The sequence below is a fragment of the Strongylocentrotus purpuratus genome, unplaced genomic scaffold (assembly GCF_000002235.5).
Source record: "Strongylocentrotus purpuratus isolate Spur 01 unplaced genomic scaffold, Spur_5.0 spur5_scaffold_12, whole genome shotgun sequence".
NCBI lineage: Eukaryota > Metazoa > Echinodermata > Echinoidea > Camarodonta > Strongylocentrotidae > Strongylocentrotus > Strongylocentrotus purpuratus.
This window is the reverse complement of record NW_022145597.1, coordinates 11457828-11478625: the sequence shown is the minus strand read 5'-3', so window position 1 is coordinate 11478625 and position 20798 is coordinate 11457828. Positions and strand designations below refer to the sequence as shown.

At 38.3% G+C, this 20798-nt stretch overlaps 1 protein-coding gene across 1 annotated transcript in view; it reads right to left on the bottom strand.

Annotated features, from left to right (window-relative positions):
* Nucleotides 1–247: 247 nt before the first annotated feature.
* Nucleotides 248–20798, bottom strand: part of LOC100888151 (dynein heavy chain 2, axonemal) — an 83705-nt gene continuing 63154 nt past the window's right edge. Inside the window, exons 68-80 of the mRNA XM_030981822.1 lie at nt 16259–16359; nt 15182–15296; nt 14028–14118; nt 13018–13143; nt 10470–10661; nt 9321–9512; nt 8520–8704; nt 7286–7508; nt 6005–6121; nt 5228–5377; nt 4245–4421; nt 3591–3816; nt 248–2687 (exon numbers count right to left, since the gene is read on the bottom strand). Of these exons, the coding sequence (XP_030837682.1) occupies nt 2533–2687; nt 3591–3816; nt 4245–4421; nt 5228–5377; nt 6005–6121; nt 7286–7508; nt 8520–8704; nt 9321–9512; nt 10470–10661; nt 13018–13143; nt 14028–14118; nt 15182–15296; nt 16259–16359 (2050 nt within the window). The 3' untranslated portion in view covers nt 248–2532. The remainder of the gene's footprint in view (nt 2688–3590; nt 3817–4244; nt 4422–5227; nt 5378–6004; nt 6122–7285; nt 7509–8519; nt 8705–9320; nt 9513–10469; nt 10662–13017; nt 13144–14027; nt 14119–15181; nt 15297–16258; nt 16360–20798) is intronic.

Below are 20798 nucleotides of genomic sequence, written 5' to 3'. Positions count from 1 at the left end.
TGTTATCAATATCATTATTATTTATTATTATTATTAGTTATTAGTATGATAATGATCATCATAAGTATTATAATTATTATCATCATTATTATTATTGTGATCATTATTATCATCATCATCGCCATTATTATCATTACTGCTATCCACTCAACTTATACGGAGAGAACATTTAAATGGTTTTTTTTATCAGTTTTCAAAGTACTATAGGCTTTTATAAACACAAAAAACTCACATGGACAAAGTGGAATACAATATCAAGGTGAACAATTTATTGGAATATCAATCAAGGCCTCACAAAATACATTGAATACAATTCAAATCAAACTTTATCAATAAAACTATGTAAAATACATCTTTATCATAAATTTTTCATGTAGATTTCATCATACTTTTGACAAATAAATTGAAAGATTCTGTATTTACATCAAATAAATATAGTACATTTTTACAATGAATACATTTGTTATGATACAAAAGCTCTTATTTTGCAATAAAATAATATTTCAAAGCACACTAAATGAAGTTTCTTTTTTTTCTTCTGAAAAGGCAAAATATATCAAAGTAGAACCACTTTGGTGTATATATGAAAACATTTCACTCACAATGGATGGAACATCATGTTATTTTTTAATTATTTGTACAGAACAGAAACAAAAGAAATCAATAACTTGGAAGGAAAATCTATTAAAAAAAATACAAAATATACAATGTGGTAGAGGAGAGAGAAGACACAATAATATTAAAATTAGCAAAAAATACGCTGCAACTACAATGTGAATAAACAGACTTGAATGCATAATAAAAAAGACCAGAACTGGCTATTTTAAAAGCTATATAAATCCCTACGTAAAAGATGGCGTTTCATAAAAGCACTACATGTAGGATAACTATAAATTAGAGACGAGTCTCACTCGAAGTACATGGAGCTACATTATTTATTGAAATATGACAATATTTTGATTAATTTTCACTCTGCCATCGTTGAAACTGACATGTTTATATCATAAATTGATCATGATGTGAGAAAAGCATAACATTTCTCTTTTATTGTTAATCCCCCAAAGAGTTTCAGAGGATCATGTTCAGGAACAGGAGGAAACACTGGCATGCTTTACTTCAAACATATCAGAAACGGGATCAAATGTGGGTGGGATGTCTGGCTGTGTTACAGTAAATTTGATTTGTTTTCATACCTAAAGAGAAACTGCAATAACATACTTTGAAATGAAAATAAAAACAAAATCATAGAATTTCCTCTTCCCCAGTGAAAATTGTGGAATTAAGAAACAGCTGCAAGTTCTGATCTCAACTCCCAGGAAAATGCACATGGTAAAGCTACAAACATCAATATATCGTTGTTGAGAGCGAAAAGGGCGTTAACCCTGTGTTAATGTACATGACCTAACTCCCTTCTGCCTCGATCTAACCAGACACAATAAACTATTAATTCACTCTCATACTAGAAAAGTGCATACAACTTTGTTTGGTATAAGATTAAATGATAATCCTACTATACAAAGCATCAATATATTGTTTGTTCAGAGGCAGAAGGGCGTTAACTCTGTGTAAAAGTGTACGACTTAATGCCCTTTTGGCTCTCAGCATGGCAGATGAATACACCATTCTCTCTCATAGGTGAAAAGTGCATTCAACTTTGTTTGGTCCGGCCGGATACAAACATATTTTAACAAATTGACAGCTGTGTTTAATTTAACCGTAATTCTAATCAAATTGTCAATTTTAACTAAACGTGGGTTAAGTCTCATACCACAAAGTAAATACCTCAGGTCAAGCAAAATTGCCAAGCTTCCTGTCTCTCTCTCACACACAATGGACACTGTGAAACTAACCTAATGTACCGGTCAAATCTGACCTTGTGTTAATTGCAAACTTGATGGCATGGCATCATTACTCATGGTACCAGCAATTTGATGATGCATTTTACAGTGACCAGCGCTTCATAGCCAACACTTAAATCCAAATCTTCAACACTGAACCAATCACTATATCTAATCCTATATATCTATAACCCGAGTGATAAAACTGACCTTAACATGAGATCTAACCTTATATCTTTAACAAAGATGAGGCCTGCGTTGAATGCCACAACCTTATCATGACCTTATCAGGACAGTATCATCGCCTTTTGAGCTAATCATGACCTCATGACCATAACATGGACTTATCAGGATCTTACCATCACCTTATCACCACCTCATTATAACCTTATCGTGACACTATCATCATCTTATCAAGACCTTTTCATGACCGCATCATGGACTTAGTCATAACCCTATCTTTACATTAAGAGCATCTTATTAGCATCCTATAACCTTTTCACCACCTTACTGTCACCTTATCATGACCGTATCAAGACCTTAACATGACCTTATCATGACTGCATTAAAAACCTATGACCTTATCTTCATTATTATTATTATCATCTTACCCTCTTATCATCTATATAAACTTTTCATCACCTTACTGTCACCTTATTGTGGTCTTTATCATGACCTTATCAAGACCTTAGTCTTAGTAGTCCAAACTCATCAGAAGGGCTGTGCCTCGCTTGGTCCAGTGGTCAGGCTGGTAGGCCCCAGATTTGAGGTCCACTGCCACCACGAAGGACGCTCGTGCAGTGGAGCCCGTACGGTTTGGATAGTAGTAGCAGGGACAGGTGTAGTTACCTGAAGGGGGAGAGGAAGTGATAACGAAGCAGGTTAGCATAAATTATCTTGAAATTCAAGGATTGTTTTTAATATGAACCAAGCCAGGTGGGCTGCCGAAATAGAAATAATTTGAATGTAGATGTAAAGATACAAAAAGGAGGAACAGACATATGGAGAGATAGACAGAGAGGAAAATGTAATGAAATACACAGAATTAGAAACAGAAAGACAGTGCCTACAAAGGACAAATAGAGGGACAGAGGAAAGAGAGGGAGAGAGAGAGAAAATAGAGGGAAAAGTGAGAAAGATATAGAGAAAGGGAGAAAGAAAGAGAGAAAGTGAGAAAGGGAGCAAAAGAGGGAGAAAGATAGAGAAAAAGGGAAAAAGAGAGAGGGAGAGAGAGAGACTTAATAGAAAGAAAAGGAAGAAAGAGAGAGAAAAGGGGAGAAAGAGAGAGAAAAAGGGAGAAAGAGAGAGAAAAAGGGAGAAAGAGAGAGAAATGGATAAAAAGAAAGAGAGAGAGAGAGGAGGGGAGAAAGAGAGAACTAGTTTATGAAATGGTGAAAAAGAGGTACATTAGATTCAGAGACCTAGAGGTAGATAGAGAATAACGAGACAGGTGAAGAAATAATTAAAAAACAAGAGAAAGAGGTATTTAAAAAAATGTAATATAAACAAACATGACAGACATAATCTTTCAGACAGGGTGAATATAAAATTCAAAAGAGATGAAAATAGAAAGATAGAGAGAAAGAGAGAGAGAGCGCGAAAGATATGCCAAAAGTCACAAAGGAGCTTTACATTTTAACCATCATTTGAAGTATGAATTACACCATGATTTATACCAAAACTGGCCGTGGACTGAGAAAATCAAATCGTGTAAATTCTAGTCACGACACGAGACACAAGGAATTATCTCACCTTTGCCGCTCTTCTTCTTGTTCTCCCCCGGTTTGAAGTGGATGGTCGGTATCGGACAGACCAGTTGCATGGGGTTGGCTTCCACCAGGCAGGCGTTCTTCTTGTCCCACCCCGCCCCCTCCAGGAAGAGGCCCTTGATCCAGACCCCGTCCTTGGGCTGCTCCACGATGTTGTTGTCGTCCACCGTCGAGACCACAAACTCCCAGGATAGCGAGTCCACCGAGATCTGCAAGGTGAGAGAGACACAGAGAGAGAGAGGATGACTATCAATAGATGAATCTAGCGGCAATCCTTCAGCAAAACACCAGTCTACTTCCACGGTGCACACTCACATTTTACTGTAAATATGTGATAATTATCATTTTCCAAACTCAACCTAGGTGAAATATGGGTACCTGCAGGAAGTAATATTATTTAAAAGGTTCAGCGCCTTTTTCAGGAGGGCAGCTAGGTTACAGCATTATTAAAGAAAGCTGACTGATTTTACCCAATGTGCTGAGAAAGTTCACTGACATTTGGCTAATTTTGTATGGCACTTGAAATATAAACCTGGATTCTGTTAATAATTATAAAGGAACCTAAAATCATCACATCTCCTTCAAGTCAAAGCAACAATTGGCTACACATTGACGTAGGAATAGTCAGACAACTTACATTGTTCTGTCTGGCCGAGGTCTGGAGGACAGCGGTCAAGAAACCGGTAGGGAAGGTGAAGCCAGACATCCAGAAGATGACCGGTGGATGAGCGGTGGTGGCCCACTTCTCAAACTGATCTACACGCATCAGCAGGTCGCGGGTCCAAGCCCCAAGCTGCTTGTTGGATGGGTAAGCCTAAGGAAAGAAGGTGGAAGACAGAAAGAAAAAAGAAGTGAACACTGTACTATAGTGCAAGCAAAAACTGCATTTGCTTTACAATTTATTGATTGATACATTGATTATCCCCAAGGGGGGGGGGGGGGGGTAATGGCCCCCAAGTTAAATTCTGAATTTGACTGTTGAGCAATGTGTTGGGACTATGGAAAGCCATTAGCATCTATGAAAATATTTTGTAAAAGTTATTTTAAAAGGCATAAAATGTTGATTCAAATCATTCATATTTTTTATTATCAAGGGGATTTAATGTTCTTGCTGTAGAATGTATAAAAAGTCTAAAAATACTTGAATTTTCGCTTTTGAATATATTTAATTTTAAGGCTACAAATGGCTCTCCATAATTTTTATGTCCGACTTAGGATCTTTGTGAAACACCTCCCTGGGCAACTGCTTTTTTTAAGCCCTATAACGTATCTTACCTTCTCCCATTTCGCTTTTGAATACATTTTATTTTAAGGCTACAAATGGCTCTCCGTAATGTTTCAGTCCAACTTAGAGATAACTTTGACTTAGGATCTTTGTGAAACACCCCCCTGGGCAACTGCTAAACTTTAAAGCCCATCTGTACTAGTTTGGCCAGTGGGATTACACCGCCTTGCAAGGTCACTGACAGGTGGTTATCTCATCAAATCAGCTCTCAATTAACATAAGAAAAAGGGGATCATGGGGGAGCAACAGGCACCGATCAGGCATTGTTTGCTATATAGAGGGCGCAAGTAGCTATCAGAAGTACAGTGGGGCTTAAGCCCTGTAACGTATCTTACCTTCTCCCATAGTGGGGGCACCCTGGCATCATGGATACAGTTGAAGATCTCTTCCAGCTCACTGGACATCACCACAAGACCCTTGATACCCTTCTCCAGGTCAACCAGTGATGACCGGATGGCTTGGAGCAGGGCATTGTAGCGTTGGATCTACCAAAACAAACAAGAGAAATATAATACAGTCAAATCTGCTTTAGTAACCACCTGTCTACAAAGACCACCTGTCTTCAAATCCCACCTGTCTACAAAAAACACATTTTTTGTTTCCCTTGAAAATGGTTTCTCATTGAAACATATACTAAAGGATCCTGTACATAAAGACCACCCGTCTATAAAGACCACTTTTGTTGTCTTCCTTGGATGGTCTTTATAGACAGGTTTGACTGTACAGCACTTTGAATTGTACCTTTTATAGTGCACGAAATGCAACTTGGCTAACTCGGCACTGGAGACTTGGTTGAGCTTGTCAAGAGAGCAGGATCGTTCACAAATAATGGTGTGAATTCTTTTGCATTGGGCAAGTGTTTTAAAAGCCTAATTTTTAAGACTTGACGGGAGTCTTTAAAGTATAGTTACTAAAGAATTAATGCTGAACAACAAGACTATCTATCAATGAATAAAGACCTGGGCCCTGTCTTATAAACACAACTTATCTGTGATAGATATCAATCGCAACTCTTTATAAGACACGGCCCTGAAATCATTTCAAACAAAATAGATGGCACTGAATAGATGTTTGCTACAAGTACATGTATTTTTATCTGTAGTATCTCTCACCTCCTGCAGGAGAACCACATTTTGAGGTGAAGGGTCATCCTTGAGGATCTTCTGTGTGCCTTCGTAGTCAATGTCTGGTGGGATCTTCTCTAAGACATCAGCAGCAAGTTTCAATACCTACACAATGATATAATAAACATTAAGAGAGTCAGTGCTGTCCTAATATTGAGCGTTGTTCCTTTGACAGTACAATCCTTGAGGGTCTCCTGTGTACCTATGTTGTCCAGAACATCAGCAGCAAGTTTCAATACCTACACAATGATATAATAAACATTAAGAGAGTCAGGGATGTCCTAATATTGAGCGTTGTTCCTTTGACAGTACAATCCTTGAGGGTCTCCTGTGTACCTATGTTGTCCAGAACATCAGCAGCAAATTTCAATACCTACACAATGATATAATAAACATTAAGAGAGTCAGGGATGTCCTAATATTGAGCGTTGTTCCTTTGACAGTACAATCCTTGAGGGTCTCCTGTGTACCTATGTTGTCCAGAACATCAGCAGCAAGTTTCAATACCTACACAATGATATAATAAACATTAAGAGAGTCAGTGATGTCGTAATATTGAGGGTTGTTCCTTTGAAAATATTATCCTGGAGGATGTTCTGTGTGCCTTCATAGCCCAGAATATCAGCAACAAGTTTCAATACCTACATAATGACAGACATAACAAACATTAAGAGATTTACAGATGTCCTCATATCAAGGAGTGCTACATTGACAGTACAATCCTTCAAGATCTTCCGCGTTCCCTTGTGGTCAATGTCATTACCTACAATGGCACATGTAACAAAATGGAGATTCAGTTCCACAGGAGGGGCCTACATCAACACTTTGTAGCTTTGTGTAATGAGTGGGTTGCTGCCTTGACAGAACCGAAGGGCTTCTTTTGCAATTAATCCTCTAGATTCCATTTCTAATTCTATACCTCTGTACATTCTTGTAAAAAAATGAATCACCACTTCTACCAAATAAAGTCTGTTTAGTACTGTCTGGTAGGTGACAAAACATTTGCTCCAGAATCACTTGCTCTAGGCATTGTTTTACCAAAGATATACATGCAGGGCTAGGGTTAGGACTACAATATGGTTTTAGGTAAGGTTTAGGGTTAGGCTTTTTTATTGTGTTTGTTCCAGGTTTGAAGTAAGGAATTCTGAAAGTGTAAGACATTGGAGTGGAGCAATTGCCACCAGGGTACGTTTGTAGAACTGTCTGGTCACATCACAGCTCTAGTTTCAAACATGCAAGGAGAATAAGTGGTGAATCCAAGGAACATACCTTTGATTCTTTGCTCTCTCCAACCTTGACGGAGACTTGAGGCTGCAGAGAGATCAGGGTATCGAACAAGGTCTGGGTCTCGGTAATCTGTGAAGCGATGTCTGCATTGGGGTGCTGGCCGAAGGCTTCAGGATGGTCCACACCGGGTAACATACTGATGTATTCCTTGTAGGTCTGGAGTGGGCCATCTTTGGGAATGTAGTAGGTCTGCAGGGAGGACAGTCTGTATGGAAGGTGAGAGATATAGTTATGAAGTGGCTAGAGTTATAGGCCATCTCTAGAAGTATTGTAACTCTGCAGAGAGGAAAGCCTGTTGCTACAGTGAAAGGGATAATGGTTATGAAATCACTAGAAATAGGTCAGGAAAATGCTGATGTATTCCTTGTACATGTAGGTCTGGGCCATCTTTAAGGATTTAGTAGTTCTGAAGAGTGGACAGCTTGTAAGAAATACGAAAGGAACAGAAGTTATGAAATGACGAGTGGGATTGGCCATGAACTTAATACCGGTGTACTCTTTGTACGTCTGAAGAAGACCATCTTTAGGAGTGTTTTAAAGATACATATAAGTGGACTCTAATGGGGAATTCGACACCGTTTGGGTGTTTACCCAATAACAGGTCTTGTCAATCACCAGGATTAGCCTTCAGTTTTAAGACCAACAGGCTTCATGTAACGATTTGTCTTTTCCCTTTATGGTAAAGTAATTATCTGACATTTGCATCACCTGAAGACTCTTCGAGAGACAAGGGGAGATTTCTTGATTGGCCTACAGGTTTACTGTGTGCAGACTTGTACACCCAGTGATGGTATTTCCACCAAGCCTGGTGTCAGCAAATTATGACCTTCTGCACATGGAAAATGATGACCCACTGGCTTTAAGTTTGTAGTATTGTAAGCCAGCAGCAGAGATGATAAGGTTGGCCATGGAATGTCTAGTGGTATACATACTGCAGTGTTGAACTAACAAGGACACCTAGCATCCTTGTAAGTGAATTTTGGAGAACTTACTTAAGGAAGGGTGTGGTCAAGGAACTTACTTGAGGAAGGGTGTGGTCAAGGAACTTAAGGAAGGGTGTGGTCAAGGAACTTACTTAAGGGTGTGGTCAAGGAACTTACTTAAAGAAGGGTGTGGTCAAGGAACTTACTTAAAGAAGGGTGTGGTCGAGGAGCTTACTTAAAGAAGGGTGTGGTCAAGGAGCTTACTAAAAAAAGGGTGTGGTCAAGGAACTTACTTAAAGAAGGGCGTGGTCAAGGAACCTTCACCGAAGTACTCATTGATGTAAGTCATGAGGAGCTTTCGATCCCAGTCATCTGTGATGTGACCTCCGTAGTTGACCCCTGCGATGAGGTACTTGAGGGCGTCCCAGGGTGTTTCGTCGTACTCGTCAAGGTAGATACTGAGCAGGTTTTCAGACACCTGAATCCATGAGATTGTTCCAATAGAAAAACTTGATGAATAAGACTCTATCATTTGATATGAACCCCACCCTACATGAACATTTGCAAGTGACATTTTTCATTTAATTGTTTGGGTGAAAACATAGCACCGGGAACAAAGTCATTATTGCATTCACAAGCACATCTAAATCTACCGTAGTTGGAATTGTCAGGCCACCAAATGGAAGATCTCTACGGGTCTACACTATGACTAGACAGAGCACTCCAGGGCCATGTCTTGTAAAGAGTTCATATTAATCCCAAATTATTTGATGCCAACTATGTACATCAGAGAAAGGAGCTAGACAACAAACTTGTACTTGATAAGAGGACTTGCAATCGATTTGGATCAATCACAACCCTTTATAGGACGGCGCCCAGTATAGTATAAATTGAAATTTAACGAATGTTATTTCATGAGATGTTCTATTTCATTCAATCATGTCTCTGTATTATTGAGAAAAAAATATTTATTTGAGATTATCTTTTGTGACAATGTGAATTGCAAATAAAACTTATTTTTAAAAAAATTAAAAAATTAAATGAAGACGGCGCCCAGTGCTACCTATAAAACTCAAAGGGCCATTAAAACTCACCTCGAAATCGGAGTCGTTGAAGCCGTACATGATGTTCCACCCGAGCATGCGGAACTTCTTCCTTTCCAGGAGTACAGAGTGGAAGAAGCAGAGAGCAAAGAGAAGCTTCTTGTACTTGTCCTGCTTGGAGCAGCGCAGGAACTGCTGCTCGGTCACCAGGTGGTACAGACGCTTCAAGTTGGCTTTCAAACCCTGTCAAGACGGAAGAGCAGAGAGATTCATAACCAAGAGGAGACATTTTTAAACCTAATCTAGCCATCCTAGCGCTGTATAGTAATATTTGAATATATGAATAATTGCGTTGGTACGGTGTGGTGGAGATCAAACTTAAATCGGCCAGATTCTGGACTAATTTAACCGGTTTACGATAAGCCTCCCGATTTTCTTGCACTGTCTTTTATTTTAAATAAACTTTGCTTTGCACTTGTAATTTTGATATGAAATCTCATTATTTGATAAATTATCGCATCAGATGTGAGCGTATCATGAATATTTACGACTAGCACATGACGTATAGGTTTCTTTGAGCCAATCAAATGCAGCAGTAGGATGGCTAGGTTAGGTTAAAAAAGAAGACGCAACCGGGAGGTCAAACTTCAAACATCCCATTTAAATATGTGTTTAATAGAGAATTAACACATCTTTCTACGGGATGTCCACACTCCACACTCATGACGGTTTTGAGAAACTGGCCCTAGGATACTATTGAAAGCATCGTTATCGTAACGTTACTTTAAAATACTGAAACATCTTTATTTCATGCTGAATGGGGCCGAGCATTTATAATGTGCGTTGGACATTGAGCGTTTCATGTTTGCGTTTTGAAACACATTTATTTTCACGACCGTCAAAAAATCGCTTGTAATTGCTCAAACGCAACCAAGTTTTAAATTAAACGTCTTTGAAAACCATGTTTCTAGGGTGAAAAAGTGTCTCTTGAACGCACTACCATAAGACTCTTCTTACCCTTTTCACCCTAGAAACAAGGTTTTTAAAGACATTTTGTTTAAAACACTGTTGCGTTCAAGCGATTTTTCGTCAATCGTTTCAAAACGCAACATGAAACGCTGAAAAAGATGCATTTTATATTGTGATTCTACAGAAAACACATCTTTTTCAGCGTTTCATGCACCCTAGGACTCTTCTTACCTTTGGCGGTTCTGTGGTCATCTTGATACCAGCCTGGAGGATGGAGATGGGGAACTCCGGGTTGGGGCTGCTGCTGAGCCACAGTCTGAAGTCGGGGTGGGGCTCCTCGATCTGCAGCTGCTCCACCAGCTTGTCCAGCTGGGGCATCCAACTCAGGGACAAGTGACAGTTAGCCAGGAAGACCCAGTTACCCTAAGAGGAAAGAAGATGGTGTATATTAAGTTACCATAGTGATGAATACATCCTTCATAGAACAGGGATGATAGTGAGCACTAAAAAGTTTTTTTTTTCCTCAACGCGTAAAAAAAACAGTAAAGAAAAAGGATTCGGGGACAAAAAAATAGCATTCCACAACATTCCCCCCCTTTTGTGTAAGAAAACATGGGAAAATATGGAAAAAATTGGGGAAATAAAGAAGAAAAAAAAAAAAAATATGGGAAAAATTAGGTAATTATCAGGCTTGATAGAAAGAGTTTCCCTTTTCTTCAATTTTAGTACTATAATCAGACATGGAGTTTGGAGATGAGGCACCCCACCTCCCTGCCATAAGGAATTAATCTCAAGGACAAGTGAGAGACAAGTGAATACCTAGTTACCCTTGAGTGGGGAGGACAGTGATGATATGATGGGTTTCCATGGTGGTGTGTTTCATCTTGTAATTCATCATTATCATAACAATAATACTAGTCACTATCATCATCACAATAATAGTCATTATATTCCACATACTAAGAATCTTGCTCTACGATTCGTCAAAAGGAAATCACGTGATGAAAGATAGTTCGCCCATTATGGGATGGGAGAAGCAAAAAGTTTGTTACACTGTGTAGATAGTACTACTATCTACACAGTGCAACGCACTTTCACTGAAGATAGAGGTACTATCTACAAAGGGCAACGCACTTTCACTGAAGATTTTCCAAAAGTGCACTAAAACAGGCGTAATAATAAGCGCGCATCACCAATGAGCGCAATTAAAACAAACACATGCGCGCACCGTTCCCTCAAGGGGTTGGGTTAAAAAAATTAACTTTTTTTGAGTGAATTTGGGCCTGGTGTCTTTTATGTAGATGCATACACGTCCTTTTCTTTTTGTAGTTAAATTGTTTTAGATGTGGAATATAAAGCAAATAATCACCTTTTGGTTTTAGGCGATGGCAAACTATCACTTCCTCGTCGATCAGAATGTATACGCTATCTTTCCTCAGCTTCGCTTCGGAAAGATAGCTACTTCCAGATCGCCTCGGAATTGATAGGTTGTCCCATCACCTTCACCAACGGTAGTTATTTGCTTATTATCATCATCATCATTTCCAATGCTAGCACCATCACTAACATCATCATCACCTTTCATCACCCCACAACTACTACAAAAATTATCATAATCAACACCACCACCACTATCATCATCATAATAGTCTTCATCAAAATAGTCATCATCGTCATCATCATCATCACAATAATAGCCATCATCAACATTGCGGTCTTTCACCCTACCACTACTACAAAATTTATCTCATAATCATCACCAACATCACTACCATAATCACCACTGCCGTCATCGTCAACATCCCCATCACCATCACTATAAACACAACCATCACCATCCATCATCTTCTTCTTCCTCCTCATCATCAACACCCTCCTCCTCCTCATCATCATCATCATCATCGACACCCTCCTCATCTCCTTACCTCTCTCACGCCTTCCTTGATCATCCTGGTAGCGATACGAGCCTGACCTATCATAATCATCACCACCATCATCATCAACAATAACACCATGATCTCTCTCATCATAAACACAATCATTACCATTACCATCACCATTATCATGATCTCTTCCTGCCCTTCCTCCTCTCCTTACCTCTCTCACACCTTCCTTGATCATCCTGGTAGCGATGGGAGCCTGACCTATCATAATCATCACCACCATCATCAACAACACCATGATCACTCTCATCATAAACACAATCATTACCATCACCATCACCATCACCATTATCATGATCTCTTCCTGCCCTTCCTCCTCTCCTTACCTCTCTCACACCTTCCTTGATCATCCTGGTAGCGATACGAGCCTGACCTATCATCATCATCACCACCATCATCATCAACAATAACACCATGATCACTCTCATCATAAACACAATCATTACCATCACCATCACCATTATCATGATCTCTTCCTGCCCTTCCTCCTCTCCTTACCTCTCTCACACCTTCCTTGATCATCCTGGTAGCGATGGGAGCCTGACCTATCATAATCATCACCACCAGCATCATCAACAATAACACCATGATCACTCTCATCATAAACACAATCATTACCATCACCATCACCATTATCATGATCTCTTCCTGCCCTTCCTCCTCTCCTTACCTCTCTCACGCCTTCCTTGATCATCCTGGTAGCGATACGAGCCTGACCTATCATCATCATCACCACCATCATCATCAACAATAACACCATGATCACTCTCATCATAAACACAATCATTACCATCACCATTATCATGATCTCTTCCTGCCCTTCCTCCTCTCCTTACCTCTCTCACGCCTTCCTTGATCATCCTGGTAGCGATAGGAGCCTGACCCTGACCCAGTGAGAGGGCGTGGAACCGATGGCTCATCTCGCTCTGCTCGGCTAGCTGAAGGAGCATGCTTGTAGGATCCTAGCATAGCAATGGAGATGGAAAAACATCAATATACAGTTAACATCTGATTTATTCATACCCCTTGTAAATTTGATATTTATGTGTTTTTCTTGTAACTTGTTTGTAACTCGAGAATTAAAGGTGGACTGTTTGAAAAACTAGGGCCTTTGTTGAATACTCTTTGATGTAAGCTTTCATATGTCATATTCTCAATAAACACAAATGTATAGGGATGAATAATTTGTTCACATACTTAAAAAATGACAAAACTTGGTAAAGGTATGAATAATAGCAAATTAATTGCATGATTTCTAATATTCCCCCAAGTGGCCATTATGAAGACAAAATTGGCAAAAATTACATAACCTTGTCAATTGTACAGGTGCATCAGAAAGTCGACTCACAATGCTCGTTTATGCTTACTGAAAATGTATCTAAACTTGCAATATCTCTTTTATACAAGCAATTTTGAAGAAAAAAAGTTAGCGACAGAGCAACATATTGGGGATGATTTGTACCCCTTAAACAAGGTAACTTAGTAATAATAATTCTCAGCGTTTTTATGTAGCGCTTAATACACGGGCTATGTCTCTAAGCGCTTTACAGATAAATTACTTCCCATGTCATCGGATATAGGATATGCACATTCTCCACTTCCTGGGGAGCATTCCAGCCATGCAGGCACCATTTTACAGATGCTAACAATGCTGAGCAAAACTACATCAACCTCTGCATCCTACTGGGTACCCATTAAAACAGAGAGTGGCAATTGTAGATTAAAGTCTTGCCGAAGGACGTTAGTGCCTGACTGGGATTTGAACCCTGTACCTTGTGATCTACAGTCGAGTGACTTAATTATCCACCGGACTATTTCGCTTCTACTCCACAATGTAAGTACTTACCACTCCAGTGGAGAGTACAAAGATGAGAGGTGTTTTGGTGTTGGAATCTTCCAGGACTGCTTTCATGTCCAGGACAGGAGGCTCAACAAATCTATAAAAGTATAAAAAGGAAAATTTATGAATGTCAATATCATTTTTTTTCACTTTAAAGGGAGTGTAGCTTGAGAAATACTGGTAAACGCCATTAACGGTAGTCAGCAACTTAATCTCTACATGGTCAGCGTTCGCGTAACAGACCAAAGTTCTCCTCATGCTTCGGTTATGTGTAATTTGCATGCACGTAATTTCTGCGGTCGCGTCCTCAGTAGTCGTATGATACCCGATTGGCCCCCAAGTCAGGCCACGGGAAAGACACGTAGTCTTGTCAGGCTACACTCCCTTTAATCGCTTTACCTCATCAAATCCCATTTTTATTTTTATGGCAAGTAGTGAAAAATCCCATTTACAATTCTTCAAGTCTCTGTGTTTTCCAGGTTGTTAGCTTATTTCCGGTTCTCTTGAGTAAGCGATTTATATTACATTCTACAAGAAAGAAAAAAGTCTTGTTTTTTCAGACACGTGTCATACATTTTCTACCACCTAAGTTAGAGTCATTCTAAGTTAATTTGATTAGAAGTTGATGCCTCTCTCAAATAAGTGTCAAGCCACACTTTTCAATTGAAATGTAATTCATTTTAAGAATAGAATACGAATCAGGGCCCTTGTTTTATAAAACATCTTACCAGAAACAGGTTTCAATAATGGATATAGGCTACTGAGATCACTGACTTTTATTGTATAAAGTGGCAAATTTATTACAGACTTACTTGTTGCAGTTGCTGTATTTTAAAGAATTATTAAAACTGCATGGGCCCAGAATTAGGCAATCTTGAGAAATAGAAGGAGAAGAAGATGGAAGAGAAGGAAAAGATGAAGAAGAAGGAGAAGGAGAAGGAGGAGAAGGAGGAGAAAGAGGAGAAGAAAAGAAGAAGAAGAAGATGGAGAAGAAGAAGAAAAAAAAAGATGAAGGAGAGGAAGAAAAAGAAGGAGAAGAAGAAGAAGAAGAAGGAGGAAAAGAAGAAGAAGTAGAAAGAGAAGGAGCAGGAGAAGGAGAAGATGAAGAAGAACAAGAGGGACAAGAACAAGAACAAATACAAGAAGAAGAACAAACTCACTTGGAGCCCAGATTGTTCACAATGAAGGAGGTTGAACAGAAGGAGACACGATCCGGTCGGAGCGAGCGAATAATCAACATGCGCTGGAGCTCGTTACAGGCGTTGTCCCATTCACCTGCAAATATAAAAAAAAAGTGTGTCATAAATACATTAATCCACTGGGAGAAAATTCATTTTCCTTTCAACATGCATTTCCTATGGGCTTAAAACTAATTAAGTCATCTCAAATTATTATTCAGCAGGTTAAATCCTGCCCCATGGGCATCAATTACCCACCCAGGTACATTGACGTTGAACACTTGGTTTGGAGCTAATTAAGAACCTCACGTTTTCTATTGCTACATCAGAAAAGATGTAAGATGCACTCCAAAATTAATTCTCATGGGACTTATCAAATGGCAATTTTAATTGGAAAAAAACCCTCTGAATTTTACTCTTGAAAGTACATTTATGAATTTTCCATCAATGTGGTGGCACCACTAGAAGGGAGTTGAAGACGTGCACCTTGGCAGATGCAGAGTATACTCTACCGGTATTTGGTAATTGCTGTGCAGCAAAATATTTTTATTGAGATATCTGGGGATCTTTTTCTTCTTCACACTTTCAACATCCTGCTAACTTTGACCTCTTACATCCTAAATCTCATCAATTCATCATTACATGCTAATGTATTGGCAAGCCACGTTTGATTGCAATTGCTTCAATGGTTCTCCATTAATTGGTGTAACAAAAATTGGGATGGAGGGAGAGGGCAGATGGGCAACCTGAAAATTTCATTTTGTACCCATGCAAGACAGGTGTCAGTCTTCGGACTGTTTGCTCTTGGTTTTTGATGCGTTTTGATTTTAATAAAATCCTATATATATATATATATATATATATATATATATATATATATATAATGCCTCAATATAAAATAACAACACCAACAACAATACTACTACTAATAATATTTTCTTATTCCAGCGTTTATCCAGGGTAGCCTCATCATTATTAATACTGTTCACCCTGAGGGCCCTGCAATCATATTATTACCCCCGCTTTACAAATAAAAGATTTACATCTCAAGATACCAACCTGGAAGACCTGCTAGCTCTGGTTCTGCGCTGGTGTACCAAACGTGCCAGTCCCTTGGATACTGCTCAAAGGCCTGTACTATACCATGGAAGTTAGCCAGTCTGAGGGAAGGAAACGATACATGAGACGGATATGAACTTCATTCTCTGAGACGGTTAACCCCCTGACTACTGAATTATTTAATTCCAATAGGATCATACAGGAGCCATCAAGTTCCGGTAGTCAATAGGTTTACGTGCTGAAGGCCTGTTAACAAAATCTGGTATCAATACTAAACAAGAGATGTCAGCTACTGAAATCATTACATTTGTTTGGTTGCATGGCCATGAATTTCAAAATGAGACAATTGTCATTTTCATATGAGGAATTACATGAAGGAAACAGAAGCCAGCTAGCTAGGACTCCCCCAAGAGAAGAGGCTTTAGAGAACATAATGGTCTAAAATTCAGAAACACCTCCAGATTTAAAACTTCTTAAAAAAAAGTACCCCCCCCCCCCTCTTACAGTCTTACAAAATATACTAAGAAAAAAAATATTATATTGTGTAGGTCTACATAGCGGATTGTAATGAACGGTCAACCTATGTCTGCAATTAAATATTTTTTCTAATTATTTAGTTAATCCTGTATTAAAAAAAAACTGATTATTAGAGGGCTTTGGAGGTGTACACTTGTAGGTAGGGTAAAGATATGAATGGCCAACTAATAAATACTTTGAATTCTTGTATATAACAAGTATTTGCAGAAGTTAGAAGTCTTATACACCTAACAACAAGTAATACATTGACAGTATATTGCGTATTCCGTAAGAACGATGTGTGGGGAAGCTTTGAGCGCTTACATCTAGCAATACTGAGAAGGGGTAGGGGAATGCGGGGGAAGGGGTAGTGGGAATGTGGGAGGGGGGCAGGGAGGAGAATTCTGTGAGGAACATAGATTGGATGGTGCAAATAATAGTAACATATTGCATTTACAAAAATGGTAAGTTGTATATTGTTCTCCAGGAATTTTAGAAAGGAATATATGTTTTAATTTAATTTGCAACATGCTGAGAAATTCAAAATCATTGTTATCAATTTTTTTTCCCCCAACTTTTCAACATTTTCCCCCATGTATATTGTTTTCACAGACATTACATTATATTTTTAAAATGCATGTGGCCAATTTGAAGAGTAATATACAATAAATTTAACGCTGGAAATAATCCTCTCCTGGAAGGGTTCTAATGCCCTTATGCTTCCCAGCCTACAAAATATTATACATCGCATAAAGACATATGGTATACAGTTAAGTGTGCAAGTGCTTCACATCATAATCAATAAATCGATTCCCACAAAGTCACATCATAGTTCAACGCAAAGTGTACAAACAAATTGTGCAGTTCATACTTCAAATAAAAAACATGATCATTAGTTTTACGATGAAAACATGTTATACAGTGTAATTTTTCAACGTACAATGATAGGGGCAAAGTTGGTTAGATGGGTGGGCATCTTGACTATAAAGCATGTGGTCTAGACCAGGGGGGGGGGGGGGGGGGGTGTTTCACAAAACTTGTCATCAGTGACAAATGACAATTTTTGTTATCAGCTACTGAAATCCTTGCTGCTGATTGGTTATCAGCAGATTTGTCACTGATTTTTTTCATTTGTCATTGAAAAAAGGCTTTGTGTAACAGGTCCCAGCACAATGGGTAAACAAGTGCAACACATGTAACTAAATAGAACAAATGTTTTACCTACAGTAATACCTTTACCACTAAAGAAACAAAACTCCTCCTTACATCATAGTTAGTTGAATCTATTGGAAACTTTCCATCTTGAATTAGTATTGCTATCCTATCATACTCATAGCTTTATACTTCCGTAACTCCAGTCTTGTTGCCATACTGTTTATCACATTTCAGTGGTAACTATTAGAATCAAAACGTCCATTAGACTATCTATCTTTCTCTATTAAAATAAGGAACATTAACGCTCATGTCAACCACATGTCTCACATTCAAGGTGCTTGAAGCGTGACGTGATGTGACGTGATGTGACGTGACGCGATGTGACATATGACCCTGGTTTACAAAGCTACCCTGACGATTGTGGTGCTTACTGCATCGGAGTAATTTCTTTATTACCAAATACCCCTTTTTCCTGTATAGCAATGCAGTCAAGTGTTCAAGCCAATTGATGAAATCTATGACTACATGTATGTTCACAATGTTAACTGAACTCTATTTGTGAAGTTATAGAATACTACACTAATCTATCACCACACAGTTAACCCAAGGCTTGAATTCATGACCTTCACACCTACATGTAGAGTAAAGTGTTCAAACCACTTGAACTACAAAGTATCGGTGTTCAAAATGTGAATAGGTCTATATTTGAGATGTTATAGGGTCATATAGGGTTGCTTTTCAAATCACTCAAATCACTCAACTATAAAACTATGACTATGTATGAACAGATCCCTGTTTGTGAAGTTACTGCTCTGTTTCACCATCACACAGCTAACCCATGACTGTTCAAATCACCCAACCAAAACTATGCTATATATGTCCATGATGTGAACTTATCCCTGTTTGGGAAGTTACATATACTGTTCCACTATCACACAGTTAACCCAAGAATGTTCAAATCACTCAACCAAAACTATAACTGTATATATATGTTCATGATTTGAACATATCCCTGTTTGTGAAGTAACTACACTGTTCCACCATCACACGGTTAACCCATGACTGTTCAAATCACTCAGCCAAAACTACGACTATATATGTGTCCATGATGTGAACATATCCCTGTTTGTGAAGTTACTCCTCTGTTTCACCATCACACAGTTAACCCATTACTGTTCAAATCACTCAACCCAAACTATAACTATATATATATGTCCATGATGTGAACGTATCCCTTTTTGGGAAGGTACTACACTGTTCCACCATCACACAAGTTAACCCATGACTGTTCAAATCACCCAACCAAAACTATGACTATATATATATATATATATATATATATATATATATATATATATATATTAATATATGTTCATGATATGAACTGATCTTTTTGGGAAGTTACTACACTGTTCTACCCCACCACACAGTGAAACCCTCTTACCCACATCACCTTTTCTTCTTAATACAAATACTCACTTACTATGATGATGAAGGCCAAAGATGGAGGGGAAAAAATGGAGGTTAGGCATGATATTGATGGTTATTAGTTCTTTGAAGATGGCATGTTTGAAATCAAATGATCATTACTAGGCCCATAGCATAAAACTTACCATTAATGGCAACTACCATGTAAACAGGGCTCAACAGCCAATTAAAATCAAGGTTTCCATGGTAGATGCCATCAATGGTAACTTTGAGATACAGGGCCCTAGTGTGCATGGATGGATGAGAAACTTTTCCATGTAATTTGTTATGTCTAAATAGTAGCATGTAGAGTTGGTTAAAAAGTACTTTTTTTTATGTGAAATTATTTATCTGAAATCAACAAACATGTCGTAGGGGCATTAAATCATATATACCTATTACAAAGATTCAAAGCCCTTTTGGCCCTAAATAGATGACATTGTACTTAACACCCCCTCCCCCATAGGAGGTGAATTACACCAATTATAGGAAAAGTTTAGAAACATGACATAAACATGGAAAAGTTTCTCCTCGATATATTGGCCCCTTTCTCATACGATGGTGTTTTCACTGCATGATGTACAAATATACAGTAACTTCACTGCAGCATTTTACAGCTAATATGTACATCATGCAGATTTTACAAGCCATATGAGAACAGGGCATGGCGGTGCTGCATGTGGACATGTATATACATCTGTGAAGTCTGTTGAAGTATAAAGAACTAACTGCAAACTTAGTTTGGAATGAGAATTTTTTTTGTTTACCTCCTGCAATCCGATTAGGTAGATGATTATCAAAGCATCAAAGATACACTCGTTATCAAATATTCAAAGTTTGCTTCTCCTATATTTTGTAATTTTGTTCATGAATAATGACAAAATAATGGTGTGAATTGATAATTGACGGTGCTGTCCAGTGTATACAACATAAGTTATGAGCAACAACTAAGTTGAGACATGTTTTATAGTTGTAAGCCTCATTAATATCTTGGTGTACATGTACATCACTTTTAATTGGACATTTATCCAAGGTTTGATCTGATAATCTCTTAAATATTTGGTACCAATTATTTAACATTTCAAGTCTTGGACATGATTTCCATTAGAACACACAGAATGTGTGTTTTAAACACAGATGGAACTATACATGTGCAAACAAACTATGTATACAGTACAATAAACATATGCCTTGAATGGTTTCGATTTTAAGTTGTTGAGACACTATTGTGGAAATTACATGAAAATAATGTGTGTAAGCCCTTATGAAGAAAATGTAGATGGACAATTTGATATAAAAAATCTTCATAAGTAAAAAGGGTTGGCAGCTATATATATTTTATGAAGGGTTTTTTCTGACAGCACTTTATGTACAGTGAATCCAATGGACTTAATTCCTGCCA